The 14,351-nt window shown below is 64.5% G+C and overlaps 1 protein-coding gene across 3 annotated transcripts; it reads left to right on the forward strand.

Annotated features, from left to right (window-relative positions):
• The first annotated feature begins 320 nt into the window (after nucleotides 1-320).
• ACAP3 (ArfGAP with coiled-coil, ankyrin repeat and PH domains 3) lies at nucleotides 321-14,351 on the forward strand. 3 transcript variants are annotated; one of them, XM_052653418.1, is made up of 24 exons: nucleotides 321-436; nucleotides 3,998-4,055; nucleotides 4,686-4,805; nucleotides 5,003-5,056; nucleotides 6,155-6,213; nucleotides 6,817-7,000; nucleotides 7,362-7,406; nucleotides 7,496-7,591; nucleotides 7,670-7,744; nucleotides 8,166-8,177; nucleotides 8,782-8,894; nucleotides 8,989-9,040; nucleotides 9,272-9,372; nucleotides 9,447-9,558; nucleotides 9,789-9,997; nucleotides 10,070-10,139; nucleotides 10,263-10,357; nucleotides 10,436-10,641; nucleotides 10,801-10,905; nucleotides 11,924-12,022; nucleotides 12,107-12,327; nucleotides 12,506-12,615; nucleotides 12,726-12,836; nucleotides 12,955-14,351. In XM_052653418.1, exons 1-24 carry the CDS (start codon nucleotides 390-392, stop codon nucleotides 13,100-13,102), a joined length of 2,502 nt encoding a protein of 833 aa, XP_052509378.1. In that variant the 5' UTR covers nucleotides 321-389; the 3' UTR covers nucleotides 13,103-14,351. The 3 variants fall into 3 exon arrangements, with proteins under 3 accessions (XP_052509378.1, XP_052509377.1, XP_052509379.1); XM_052653417.1 differs by having other exon boundaries at nucleotides 9,789-10,139; XM_052653419.1 differs by lacking the exon at nucleotides 8,166-8,177.

Below are 14,351 nucleotides of genomic sequence, written 5' to 3' on the forward strand. Positions count from 1 at the left end.
AGTCCTCCCGCCGCTGCCCGGATGAGCGCATGTTGCCAATCCCCCAGGTTGCCTAAGGCCGAATCGCTGGAGCGCACGCGGCCCAGCAGCTCCTGAGACTGCTACTGGCCCCATCCACTCTTCCGACCCGCTGCCCGGACGAAGGGGGCGGGACGTCGGAGCGTTTGGCGACGCTCCCCGGCGGTGACAGCGGGCGGCGCGCGCGGACGGAGGACTTTGGCGACGCTCCCCGGCGGTGACAGGCGGGGCGGGGCGGTGGCGCAGCGGCCTCGTTCCGGGGCGGGCGGGCGCCGATCGCGGCGCGGGCGGGCGGGCGGGCAGGCCGGCCGGGGATGCCGCTCGGGCCGCCGTGGTCCTTGTGCCAGTGAGCGCCGCGCGCCGCCGCAGCCATGACGGTGGAGTTCGAGGAGTGCATCAAGGACTCGCCGCGCTTCAGGTGCGCCCACGGGGCGCGACGCGGCCCTTTGTGATCCGCGGGTTCGCAGCCCCTCGGGGCACCCGGGACCGCCGGGGGATGGGGCGCGGGAGGGGGAGCCGGTCCCGGCTTTGTACCCGGCACCGGGGCTGGAGGCCAGAGCAGGAGGACTCGCCTTGGACAAAGCCCGCAGCAACCCCGGCTCTAGAGTCCGGAACAAAAGATGCCCCTTGTGCTGGTCGCCGCGCGCGAAGGGTGCGCGCGTGGGGCGGGGCGGCCTCCGGCGCGGCCACCTCTCCGTGGGAGTGTCCGTCCGCTTTGTGTCTAGACCTTCTGCCGGCCACCTGCACAGAGCTGAGATCTTGCCGGGCCCTGCAGCCCGACTCTGGCTAGGGTCCCTGGGTGCGTCTGGTGGCTGCATCGGGAATCTGTCTTGGTTCCTGTGTCCAGAGTAGTCAAGGGGGCGGGCAGCTGGAGCCACAGTTAGGGCTTGGGCAGCTGCTTGGCAGGGTGGCCTAGATGCCTGGCAGGGTGGGGTCTACCTGACCAGACTGGATTCGAGAGACTGGTGGAGGTTCTGGGCTGTGCCCAGCCATGGGTTTGTGCTCTTAGTCCTTCTTGAGAGTGCAGGCTGGCTTATCTGTGTGGACATGTTCATGGTGTGCACGCATCTGCTCTAACGGGGCACCTCCTGTGTGTCAGGTGCTCATGCTTGTGCTTGGGTGCTGCTGAGGATGTGAATTCTGCCCCTCTGCACCCTCCCTTGAGGTGCCAGCCCTTGGACATGAATGTGTGGGTGAGCTGCACCCCTGGACTGCTGCTAGATACAGAGTGGGTGTTTATCATGCAAGGATGAGTTTAGACACTAAGCGCATGTTAGTTTGTTCCTGTGTATCCCAGCACAGGGTACATGTTTATGCAGCAAATCCATGAGTACACACTTCTGTGTGTGTGTTGTGCTTCTGCGTGCATACATGTTTGATGGCCCATGTGCCTGTCAGGCCTTGGCACACTTGCACTGGGTTGTGTGCATGTGTATGTGTGTGTGCTGGGGCTTTGGGGTGTGTTAGCAAGAGGGCCTGTGTGCAGTGCCTGGTGGGCCTCAGCATCGATGCTCTCACCTCTGAGTACCTGGAGCCAGCCCCTTGCCCAACGACTTCACAGGGAGTCAGCAATGAAGGCCAGGGAAGACTGGATGAGGGGTAGAGGCTGGACCAGAGAGTGGCCCCCGGCCCTGAGCAGAGGGCTAATGGTCACTTCTGCTCTCCCATCTTACGTGCCTGATATTTGAGGGGGGGAATGTGAGCAATTCAGGTACCTATGATCCCGGGCTGGGGGCACCCACAGTGGGGCAGTGGATGCAGCTGATGCCTGGGCTTTGCCAGGTTTTCTTTGAAAGTACCTAGCTAAGACTCCAAGGTGGGGGCCAGGGAGATGCCCCTGACCTCGGGCCACAGAAGCTGTACTGTGTGGGTTTCGGGGTTGGGCTGAGATTTAACCAGGTTTTGAGGCCTTTTGGGGGTTCCCTTGTCCGTGTGCCCTCAGGTGCTGCTGAGGATGTAACCTGGACTTCCTGGAGGCCAGCTTGGGGGCCAGGGTTAGGGTAGAACTGGGTAGGAGAATGTGGTCAGGATATAGGGCCAAGTGACCCCAGCCCTGGGGGAAGAGGGACCTTGTCTGTGTGCTTGTGGCCTGGGCAGAGCCCCAGAGCCCTGGGTACCTATGGCTAGAGGGCTCCAGGCTCTCTCAGACTCACCGGGGCACCGCCCACCCCTTGTTCATGGTGCTCCCTCCCCTGGGTGGGGCTTCAGGCGCTGAGTCATGGCTCTGGTGGGGAAGCTGGCCTCACCCTCCTACCCACCATCCAAGCTGCTGAGGAAATCCTGGAGGGATGGCAGGAGAGGAGGCCTTGGTCCATGGAGGTGGGGGGAGAGAGATGAGGGGCATGGGGCCCCCAGGATGGGCTCTCTGCTGAGTGCCCACCTCACCCCCATGAGCACATTGTTACCATGCACCCCGCACCAGCTCTCTGGGGACCAACTGCCCCCTCCCCGCCCTCCTGGTTCAGGGGTGATGGCCCTCCATGCAGCTGCTCAGGGCAGTTGGGGTGACTGGGGCTCCAGGGGCTGTGTCTCTGCTCTGCTCTGCAGTGTCCTCTCCTGGGCTGGTGGTCCTTCCATGCCCTGGGCCCTGGGATTGGGGGGAGGGGAGAGGCTACAGCGATGGTCAGGATCCTGTAGTCTCAGGCTGGGCATCCTGCTGGGCGTGGGCCAACACTGGTCCAAGCAGACGTCCCCTCTGACCCCTTCCTGCTATGGAGTTCAGAGAGCCCTCAGCCCTGGGGCAGGGATGAGGGCTGCTTAGAGCAGAGGAGGGCAGGGGATCTTCCAAGGGCCCTGACGAGGCAGCCTGGCACCCCTCCCCACAGCTCCTAATTGAGGGAGTACTGAGCTGCCCCCCAAATGAGGACTAAGCCCCTCTCCCCCAAGCCTGGGAAACCCTGGAACATGGCCCTCTTCTACCAGCTACGGGGCAGCGAGGGGCCACTAGACCTGGACAGCCTCCTCTGCCCTGGCCCTGGCCCTGGAGGCTGCCTCCAGCCCCTCGCCCGAGCTCCATTCCACGTTGTCCCTTGTCCCCAGGACGCCAGATGGGCCCAGCTCACCAGCTGAGTGGGTTGAGGGGGGGCCTGGGATCCTGGCCCTCTTTCCCTGTTTCCTGTTCCCAGAGCATTGGGGGCGGGGGGTGGGGGGAATCACGTGCCTGATCCATCTGCCTCTCGCCTTGCCTTCCGGGATTCTCTGTCCACTGGCTTCTCTGGTGATGTCATTGTTAACTCTTTCCTCCCCACGGCAGCCCCATTATCAGGCCACCCCAGCGGGAGTGGGCTCCTCCAAGGTCTGACCCACTGCTCCCTCCAGGCAGACAGGGCCAACTTTGTATTTGAGGTTGGGGGAGTAGTCGGGAGGTAGGGGCATGCCTCTGCTGGGTGTCTCACTGTGCCAGGGAGCAGCCCCAGGTTTGCAGGCTCTGCTGACACAGGTCTGCCCCAGGGTCCGCCAGCCCTAGGCCAGAGTGGGCTACAGCTGAAGTTAAGGGTTGGGGGGTCCAGATGGGGTCTGGGGTCAACTCTGAGCCTTGGAGAGGTGTATAGGCTGGGCTGAGGGGCGGTGACCAGCGAGGCCCTGCATGTCCCCCTCCACAGGGCCCCGGCCCCTCCCTCTGTGCTAGGGACCACCCCCTCCCCTGTCCACAGACCCCATTTGGGGGCATCACAGCCGATTAGGGCTCTATCTGCCTGGGATGGTGGTGGGCCCTGGAGGCTCTGCAGCCGTGGAGTCACGGTCCCAGTCCTGCCTCTTCTCCTCCTCCCTCTTCCGTGCCCCCACACCAGTCTCCATGCCTTAGTCTGTCCAAGGGGCATGGAGGAAGGTGGGCCTGTGGGAGCCAGTGGCTATCGACAGAGCAGCCCCTTCCCACTGCAGATCCCTTTGGGGAGGTGCCTGGGGAGACGAAGACCAGCTAAGTCGGTGGGGGAGGCTCGCTGCAGGCGGGTCTCCAGCCACCCTGTACCCGTCGCAGGGCAACTATCGATGAGGTGGAAACGGACGTGGTTGAGATCGAGGCCAAACTGGACAAGGTGAGGGAAGGGCCTGGGGGTACATAGAGGGCTCGGTCCAGCTCACTCGCGGCCACCAATACGAGTACAAGTGTGTGTTTATGCATAGCACGTGGGCCTGGCTGTCACTGGCCGTCATACCTGCCACACACACACCTGTGTCTGTGTGGTTTCCTCTTGCCAAGACAAGGAGGGGCATCTTGGGGGAGGCAGGGGCAGCTGCTGGGGGCTGTGCCTCTGAGTGGCTGGGTTAGGGGCCCAGGGCACAGGCAGGAGGGGAGGAGGGGTGGCATCCATGAGCCCCTGCTGGCTGATCCTGCTGTTCCTTGGCCAGGACCACATGCCCACCCCAGTCCTGGGGTCCCTGCTCCTGGCTTCCCTCTCTTGCTCCTACCTCCCACACTGGAGCCAAGGCCTGGTCAGTGCCAAGCTGTTGCCCCAGCACCAGGTGGGCTTAGGAGGACAGGTGGTGGGCACTGGCCTTCCTTCTCTGCCTAGGGTTGCCCAGCTGTGTCCTGGGCACTGATAGGCCATGAGCTGAATTCTGGCTGCCTGGCAGGGTCCCAGCCTGTGTGGTCTGGCCTTGGTGGCAGTGAGGGCTGGGCCCACAGGTGGCGTGAGTGTCCCCCGTCCATCTTCTCCTGTCTGCAGCTGGTGAAGTTATGTAGCAGCATGATCGAGGCAGGCAAGGCCTACGTCACCACCAACAGACTCTTCGTGAGTGGCATCCGTGACCTGTCCCAGCATTGCCAGGGCGACACTGTTATATCGGTGAGGAGCAGCTGACCTCTGACCTCTAGGCAGGGGCAGGCACAGGCAGGCAGCCCCTCGAGGGTGTCCCTGCCCTGGGAGCAGGCGGGCGTTTGTGCTGGGCCACAGGGGCCACTCTGTGGCTAGTGGGTGGGAGGTGCTGACACTGGGGGCATGGCAGTCCCATTTAAGCAAGGGTCTCCCCCACCCACCCCCAGGAATGTCTGCAGAGGTTTGGAGACAGCCTGCAGGAGATGGTCACCTACCACATGGTGAGCCCTGATGGGGGAAGTCGGGGGGGCACTGCGCTTCCTTATCATCACTGTCATCCCTTCCCAGGCAGCCACCCCTCGGGCTTCCTGCAGGCCCCACCCAGCCTGGAAGGCTCTGGGCTGGCTCTGGGAGAGCTGAGCTGGCAGGGGTGGGCTGTGGGGGAGGCCACGTTTCTGCTTCTGCAGTCTGGGGGGCGCCCACATTGCTGAAACTCTACTGTGTCCCAGGTGAGGGCCGGATAGCCAGCAAGGAGGTGCCTGGAACCTACCCGTCTGGGGCTGAGGGTGGTGGGGGCTTGGCATAGGCGCCTTAGAGGGTTATCCAGGGCCATCAGACAAGGGTCATTGGCCAGGCTGACCCCATGCTTCCCAGGATGGGTCTGGATGACCTTGAGCCCCTCAGGGGCCCCCTGCATGGACACAGAATAGAATGAGGCCCATGTGGGTGGTCAGACCGTGGCCTGGAAACCAGAGCCCCAGACTAAACAAGGGGCCCCTCCCCCACAGGGGAAGTTCAGAAATAAACCACTGCTGGACAGCTCATCCGGCCTCAGCAGTCTGTCTGTGTGTCTGTCTGCTTCTGGTTAGGGCCCAGCCCTCTCCCCATGTTGATCGGATCTGATTCTGGGTCCAGTTAGCACTGTGGGGGAGGCCCCTCCAGCCCCCCACAACCACTTCACCCTGCCCCCAGGCCAGATCACTCAGGAGCTTCAGCCACAGCTGGACCCTTCCAACTGCAGGGCTGGTCATCCTCAAGGTGGCCCCTCCCCAGGCTGGGGCCCTGGCTGTCACTAGGGACCCTGGGTGTGCCTGCTCTGTCTGGGCCATGGGAGGGGGACAGCTAGGGCCTCGAGTCTGAGAGCCAAGTGAGGGAGATGGGCAGGTGGTCACAGCTGTTGCCTCTGGGCGCTGACCCAGGCCTGGGGGCTGTACCTGGTCCCTTGGACCCTGCAAGGCTGGCTCTGTGAGGGTGACCAGCTGGGGCCTAAGTGGGGCTGGACAGGGCATTCTCTGGTTCTTACCTGAGGGGATAGGGGCCTGGCCTCTGGGGTCATGTGGGGGCAGGTCCCTGATACCTTCACCTTCCTATGCTCCCAGATCCTGTTTGACCAGGCCCAGAGGTCTGTGAGGCAGCAGCTCCACAACTTCGTCAAAGAGTGAGTGGCCCCAAGGGAGGCCTGGCCTCTCTCGGACCCAGGCGGGTGCGAGACCACACCCATGCTGGGGTGTTTGAGCTGAGAGAGTCTGGGGCCCTGACACAAGGCCTGCAGGCTCTGCGTAGGGGGCTCAGTGTAGGCCAAGACTGGGCTGAGGAAACAGTGCTGGAGGGCAGGACCACAGAGGGCAGCAAGGGGGCCCTCAGGCAGGGGTGAGGGCAGGACCATGGAAGGGTCAGGGTCGGGGTCATAGAGCAGGAGGTGGGGACTTAGCGGGGGTCTCAGCTCAGTGCTCTGTGTATAGTTGGGGATCCCCCAAGTGGAGTGTCTAGAGTCCAGGTTAAGGCTAGGGGTCACCCCAAGCTGGACCAATCCTGTGGGTGAGGTGGTGAAGAGAAAGGGGGCCCTGGATTGGGGAAGGGACCTGAAGAGGAGGTGGCAGGGAGTGCTGGCTGTAGGGGGTGGGAGGCCAGGACAGGGAGGTGGGGAAGGGGATTGTGGAGCACAGAGGGGCTGGGAGCAGAAAGAGGGCCTTTCTTGAAGGGGGGAGACCCCAGTGCACCCCTCCTCAGGCTCCCTGACCTGGCACCCGCTGGCCTCCAGGGACGTGAGGAAGTTCAAGGAGACCAAGAAGCAGTTTGACAAAGTTCGGGAGGACATGGAGCTGTCGCTGGTGAGGAATGCCCAGGCCCCGAGGCACCGGCCCCACGAGGTGGAGGAGGCTACCGGTGCCCTGATCCTCGCCCGAAAGTGTTTCCGTCACCTGGCGCTGGACTATGTGCTCCAGGTGAGTCGCTGGGCCTTGTGTGTCACTGCAGACAGGGACCTGGTGTCTGGAGGGGCCCCTCTGACTTGAGAAAACTTTGGATACTTGGGGAGGGACCTGGAGGAGGGAATGCCCCAGGCAAAGGCCCAGAGGTGGGGCCGTGCTTGGGACAAGCTAGGGCTAGAGGCTGCAGGAGGGCTTGGAGCAGGGGGTAGAGTTCATGGCTTTGTCCATGGAGAAACCATGAGAGGAGGGATGGGTACCAGTGTAGGGAGCATCAGATGAGCTGGTGGTCTCGGGGAGCCACAAGTACCCTGAGTGGACACGAGCAAGGTCCAGGCTCAGCCCTGATATCTTCACCTGTTCACACCTTCCTTGGCAGATCAACGTCCTCCAGGCTAAGAAGAAGTTTGAGATTTTGGATTCCGTGAGTGCTGGGGTTGGGTGCACCTGGTGGGGTCCTGGGCACCGTAGCTGGCGGCCGGGCCTCACCTGTGTCCCTACCCCCCCCACCAGATGCTGTCCTTCATGCATGCCCAGTACAGCTTCTTCCAGCAGGGCTACAGCCTGCTGCACCAGCTGGACCCCTACATGAAGAAGCTGGCGGCCGAGGTGAGCCTGCGGGGAGGGGAAGCCAGGGCCAGCGTCAGGGGAGGGGGTCCACTTCCCTCTCTGTACCCCTCCCCACAGTTGGACCAGTTGGTGATCGACTCGGCAGTGGAGAAGCGGGAGATGGAGCGCAAGCATGCCGCCATCCAACAACGGGTGAGGCCCTGCAGCCTTGGCCTCCCTGTGGAGGGCCCCTCAGCCCTCTCCAAGTGTGGACCTGGGAGACTGCCACAAAGACACACTCCCCGTCCCTCCCCAGGCCTGCCCACGCTCAGGCTGATTCTGATCCTCCTTGGAAGAGCAGTCAGAGGTGGGAGTCCTCATCCCTCAGGGTCTCAGCACAGTGAGAGGTCACTTAGAGGCCAGGACCAGCCCCCTCAGCCCACAGGCGCTAGGGCTGGGGCTGGGTGGAGGGTCCTACTGGGGCCTCTCTGCTCCTGGCCAGACGGCTGTCATGGCGCTGCCCTGGGCGGAGATGACTGCTGGTGGGAGCTGCTAGTTCCCCGGAGGCGGCGGCAGGGCTTCACTCACTGGCTCTCTCTCTCCCTGCTCCCGCTCCCCCCGCTCCCGCCCTCAGACACTGCTGCAGGTGAGTGGGCACCCACCCAAGGGTGGGGTGGGGGGACAGGTGGGTTGGGGCCTCTGTCCGCCCCACCCCGTTTCAGCACCAAGGACACCTCCACAGCCCCGGTGCTCTGACCCTGAGCACCTCCGGGGGCACGCCCAGCACCAGCGGAGGCTGCTGAGCTAGGACCGAGTCCCCTTCGGGAGCAGCTGCAGCTGTCCCTTCCCGCCCCCACTCAGCCAGGGGAGCAGGTGGCTGGGCCTCCTCTCCCACTGCCGGACACACAGGACAACGCTCAGTGTCTCCCTGGCCCCTGTGAATGGAGCTCTGTCAGGCTGGCTGGAGCAGCCCAGCTGGCGACATGAATGGGGGACTGAGGACAAGGGAGGCGGCTTCCTTCCTGATCCTACCCAGAGCCTGCTGTCTATGCTGGGCAGGAGGAGCTGGGGGCTGGGGCCGGAGCCCCCCCAGCTGTGGCAGGAGGCATCGGCCCCTATGGGGTTTGGGTCAGGAAGTGGCTATGAAGACTCACCCTCTCAACCTTGGCCGGGGGGAGCCTGGGAGGGCAGCCGTGTCTGCACAGCAGTGGGTGGGTGCTCATGGGGGGCTGGGCTCCGACTGCACCCAGGACTTCTCCTACGATGAGCCCAAGGTGGAGTTTGATGTGGATGCACCCAGTGGGGTAGTGATGGAAGGCTACCTCTTCAAGAGGGCCAGCAACGCCTTCAAGACGTGGAACCGGTAAGGGAGGCCCTTCCTCAGGGGACTGCAGGGCAGATAGGTGGGGGAGGGTGCCCAGCCCGGCCTGACCCCTCCTGGCCTGTTCCCCACCCAGGCGCTGGTTCTCCATCCAGAACAGCCAGCTGGTCTACCAGAAGAAGCTCAAGGTGCACTGGGCCCAGGGCAGGGACTCCTGGGCCTTCTCACCTGGCCTAGGGGTGGGCGATTGGGCGGGTTGGTATCATGGGGCTGAGGACACGGATGGGCAACAAAGCCTGAGTGGCCAGAGACCACTTGAACCCCAGCCAGTCTGTGTCCTGGGTGGAGCATTGAACGGGTGGTCAGGGTGGGGCAGGGCTGGGTGCTGAGCGCAAGGGCCACGGCGGTCATGCCTGCAGGACGTGCTGACTGTGGTAGTGGACGACCTCCGGCTCTGTTCTGTGAAGCCCTGTGAGGACGTCGAGCGGAGGTTCTGCTTTGAGGTCGTGTCGCCCACCAAGTAAGCAGGTCCTGCCCAGGACATGATGTGGCAAGACCCCCTGCTTGCCCAGGCTGACAGGCCCCTTCCTGCAGGAGCTGCATGCTGCAGGCCGACTCAGAGAAACTGAGGCAGGCCTGGGTTCAGGCGGTGCAAGCCAGCATTGCCTCCGCCTATCGGGAGAGCCCTGACAGCTGCTACAGTGAGGTGGGCCCTCCCTGCACGTGCGTGTACAGTTCCCACAGGCCACACACCAGCACACATGTGCATTCTCTGTATGCACACGAGTGTGTGTGCCCACATGGGGGTGCAGGCTCATGCCTCAGGCACCCTGGCCTGTGTCAGCCCCTGTATCTGGGGAGGAAGAGGGGGCCCCCACTGGGGAGACTGGGGTTGGAGCTCCCGTAGGGCTGAGTGACCCCTCACCCGGTCCCCAGAGGCTGGACCGCACCGCCTCCCCGTCCACAAGCAGCATCGACTCTGCCACGGACTCTCGGGAACGCAGCGTCAAGGGTGAGAGTGTGCTGCAGCGGGTGCAGAACGTGGCCGGCAACAGCCAGTGTGGTGACTGCGGCCAGCCTGACCCGCGCTGGGCCAGCATCAACCTGGGTGTGCTGCTCTGCATCGAGTGCTCAGGCATCCACAGGTGGGCCTCCTGGGCGGTGCGGAGGGGGTGGGGGCGGAGCCACGCCCTGACTCTTCCTCCGTCATCATCCAGGAGCCTGGGCGTCCATTGCTCCAAGGTGCGGTCCCTGACCCTGGACTCGTGGGAACCGGAGCTGCTGAAGGTGTGTGGGGGCCATTGCAGGCCACCAGGTGGCTGGTGAGGGGAGGCAGACAGGAGCCGGGTCTGCCCACTTGAGGGAAGGTCTGTGGGCTAGGCTGATGCTGGCCTCACCCTCTCCTCCCAGCTGATGTGTGAGCTTGGAAACACCACCGTGAACCGGATCTACGAGGCCCAGTGTGAGGGGCCAGGCATCAGGAAGCCCACAGCCAGCAGCCCCAGGTGAGGTGTGGGGTAGCCTAGGCAGGGCCTGGGGAGCCCGCACCCACAAGTGCGGCCTCATGTCTGGTCCTGGTCCAGACAGGACAAGGAGGCCTGGATCAAGGACAAATATGTGGAGAAGAAGTTTGTGCGGAGGCCGCCCTCGGCACCAGCCCGGGAGGCCCCACAGCGCTGGAGGGTGCAGAAGTGCCAGCGTCACCACAGCTCCCCCAGAGCCCCTGCCCCCCGCCGCAGCAAAGTCCGGATGGAGCCCGTTCTGCCCTCTGTGGCTGCCCTGTGCTCAGGTGGGAGGGGGCCGGCAGGTGTGCCCCAGCTCACAGGCCTGGGCAGGGGGTGAGCCTCCAGACTATGGACCTCAGGGAGGCCAGGGGTTGGAGGAGGAAGGAGCAGAGCCCCAAGCTCTGCCCACCTCCCAGCCTGGCCTGGTTACTGCCCTGCTGCAGGCTCCGTGGAGCCCAGGTTCCGCAGGGACTCGCTCTTCTGCCCAGACGAACTGGACTCCCTTTTCTCCTACTTTGATGCAGGGGCTGCCGCGGCCGGCCCACGCAGTAAGTCCCCTGCTGCCCACCCGCCAGCTCAGCCAGGGCAGCAGAGCAGGGACCAGGCATGCTTGCTCAGAGGGTGGACAAGTACAGGACAGCTGTGGCCACTCACCCAGGGACCGGAGGGATGGGCATTCCTTGCAGGAGGGACTAGTGTAGGGATGGGGAGAGTCTGGGGGCCAAGCAGGGCTAAGGCTGGGACAGTATCTCCAAGGGCTGGGGGTAACTCAGCCACTGACTTGGAGCCATGACCCTCAGGGAGACCCGCGTGTGGTGTGCACACAGAAGTGTGTGTGTGGCATGACTGTGCACATGGGTACATACATGTGAGTGTGTACATGTGTGTATACACATGGGTGTGTGCACATGCATGTGTGTTCGTGGACAGTTGTGTGCCAGACCAGCTCCTGAAAGACAGTTGTGTGCATCTTCTCCAGCTCCTCCTGGAGTGGGGGTGGGGGGCACATGCTGCAGGTTGGGGCCCTCCCCGCCCCCTCCTGGGGCCTACCTGTAAAGTGTCTAACAGCACCCACTGGCCGGGGGTGTCTGGGCCGCCTTTCTGGGCAGTGTGGACAGAAGGCATAGACCGGGGCCAAGAACTGGCAGGGCTGCTGGGGTGAGCGGGTGCCGTCGGGCAGCAGAGGGCGCTGCCTCGCTGTCCCTCAGCTCGGGGCTCTTCTGTGAGGGCTGCTCTCGGGTGCTGCTCACTGCCGCCTGGAGCCGCGTCTGGGTGGATACCTCCCAGCTTGCATTATGGCGGCGCTACGGCCAGTCCGTCCTTCTAGGGCCCACCTGAGCGAGGGGGGGGGATCACACCCACGGCTGTGCTCCTAGGGGGCGCTTAATCCTTGACTCCGTTGAGCCGTCACCTGATTTTCTCGCCTTTCCTCCCATCCTGGGCAGGGCTCTCCTCTGCCCCCTAGTGGGGACTGATCCTGCTCCAGGGAGCATCCCCGGGAGGGTGGGCGGCCCTCCAACCTTCCCCCAGGCCTCTCAGGACCCGCTCTGGCTGTGGACTTTGCAGGTCTGAGCAGCGACAGCGGCTTAGGGGGCAGCTCCGACGGCAGCTCAGATGTCCTGGCCTTCGGCGTGGGCTCTGTGGTGGACCGCGTCGCTGAGGAGGGTGAGTGCGCGGCTCCCCATCCCCGGCCCTGCGCCTCCCCCGCTCCGGGCCGGCTTACCGGCCCCGATCGCCCTGTCCTCGCAGAGGGTGCAGAGTCGGAGGAGTCCAGCGGCGAGGCGGACGGAGAGGCGGAGACCTGGGGCCTGGCAGACGTGCGCGAGCTGCATCCGGGGCTGCTGGCGCACCGCGCGGCGCGCACCCGCGACCTTCCCGCCCTGGCGGCGGCGCTGGCGCACGGGGCGGAGGTCAACTGGGCTGACGCGGAGGACGAGGGAAAGACGCCGCTGGTGCAGGCCGTGCTGGGGGTAAGTAGGCGCCCGGCTGCGCCCGGACACAGGTGCAGCGTCTTCACAACGGCTCTCCCTTGGTGCGCACGCTTGAAGGGGCGTCGGGGCGTGGTGAGAGGTGGGGGGCCTGCAAGGAACCGTTTCCGTGGCTTGGCTCCGTCTGAACCATACCGCCTCCCCACACCGGCTTCCCCAGGGCTCCCTGATCGTCTGTGAATTTCTCCTGCAAAACGGAGCGGACGTGAACCAAAGAGACAGCCACGGCCGGGCTCCGCTCCACCACGCCACGCTCCTTGGCCGTACTGGGTGAGTCGTGGGCTGGTCATACCCTCACTTCCCCCTGCCCCATGGGCCCGGGTTGCCCGCCCACCAGTACCTGCCCAAGGCCTGACCTGACTTGCCCGCTCCGCTCTCAGCCAGGTCTGCCTGTTCTTGAAGAGGGGGGCGGACCAGCATGCCTTGGACCACGCTCAGCAGGACCCATTGAGCATCGCTGTGCAGGAAGCAAATGCCGACATCGTCACGCTGTGAGCAGGAGGGCGGTGTGGGTGGGGGACCCTGTGGGCGGGGCGGAGCACTTCACAGGTCTGGGACGCGGTGGGCTGGGGGCGGGCTAGGCTCTTTACAAGGCCCGCCCTCCTCCAGGCTCCGTCTGGCGCGCATGGCCGAGGAGATGCGTGAGGCCGAGGCGCCCTCTGGCCAGCCGGGCCCTCTGACCGGCAGCAGCCCCACTGAGCTCCAGTACCGCAGGTGCATCCAGGAATTCATCAGCCTTCACCTGGACGAGAGCTAGGGCAGCGGGGCGGGCGGGACCTCCCCACCGGCCCGTTCCCGGAGAGCACTGGTGTTCCGGAGCTCCTGGAGGCCCTGCTGCCGGCTCTGCCCTCTTCCTCCAGCGGCCCCCACCCCGGGCCGGAGCAGGACCAGCACTGAGTCTTCTGAAGCTCCAGTCTTCCCCAGGAGGTGTTGCATCACTCCCCGCCCAGGGACCCTATGTCTAACGGTGACCCCTTCCTAGGGGGCCTGGGTTGCTCGTGTCACAAACCACTCTCAAGGCCCCGTGTCACCTTGTGCTCCTCTCTGCTCCCCCAGGCCTGTGTCACCTCCTGCCCCTCTATCTCTGGGCCCATGCCACTTGGTGCCCCACTCTGCCCTCAGGGCCTGTGTCACCTCGTGCCCCCACTTTACTGCCCAAGGACACTGACCTGCTAGTCGGGTCCCTCCCATGCCCTTAGCCCCTCCGCTGGGCCCTGGGCCCTGGGGCTGGTGGCTGGCCACCGGCACCTTGTGAGGGCAGAAGGGACCGCCCATCCAGGGAATCAACCCGTGTACCTCACTTAGCAACCCCAGCATCCAGGCTGGGCTTCTTGGGTGCTTGGGGACTCTGGCCTGGGGCCTCAGCCCTGATGGGGCACGGACGTCCTGAGGCCGTGTGGCTGGCCATGCAGCCCCATCTGTCCCTGCCTTTTCCCAGAGCGGGTGGCAAGTGCGTCGCTCTTCCCACCCCTGCATCTGATGTCCTTTGTCACAGACTGAGGGGTTTTCTACAGTGACCTCGTTCTCACTTTGTCTCACGTCTTTTCTCTGGACTCGAGGACCACCTTGACCCCCAGCTCTGCCCACTGCTGGGGGGGCTCTGCAGCTCAGCCCTGCCCCCTCACCAGCCTTGCCCCTGGTTCAGCCCATGGGGCTTCAGCTCACCCCCAGGGCCCTCTGATGCCTTCTGCATTCCCCTTCCTGGAGCCCTGGGGCAGTGGCTGGGCCTCTCCCCATCTCTACCCTCGGCCAGTCCAAGGCCAGTTGGCTGGTCACTATGCAAAGGCTGCCCAGGGAGGCCCCATGGGCAGCAAGGTGGGCCCCCAACTCCCTCGCCTGCTGGCTGTGACACCCAGAGAGCAGAATTAACTCCTTCCTCTCTCCCTGCTTGAGCTCTGCCCCCACCTCCCACCCCACTGCCTACGCCAGGGCCTTTGCTAAGGCCTCAGCTGGCGGGACCCGCCTCCACTCCAGATCACAGTTAATAAACAGCCGCTTGCACCCGC

This window comes from Budorcas taxicolor, chromosome 16, assembly GCF_023091745.1.
Source record: "Budorcas taxicolor isolate Tak-1 chromosome 16, Takin1.1, whole genome shotgun sequence".
Taxonomy (NCBI): Eukaryota; Metazoa; Chordata; class Mammalia; order Artiodactyla; family Bovidae; genus Budorcas; species Budorcas taxicolor.

Excerpts from the sequence above, each read along its gene's own strand:
- ACAP3 (XM_052653417.1), top strand. The coding sequence starts at position 390 with ATGACGGTGGAGTTCGAGGAGTGCATCAAGGACTCGCCGCGCTTCAG. Across the intron at positions 12,023-12,106 it reads GGACCGCGTCGCTGAGGAGG|AGGGTGCAGAGTCGGAGGAG; the intron begins GTGAGTGCGCGG and ends CTGTCCTCGCAG. Across the intron at positions 12,837-12,954 it reads AATGCCGACATCGTCACGCT|GCTCCGTCTGGCGCGCATGG; the intron begins GTGAGCAGGAGG and ends GCCCTCCTCCAG.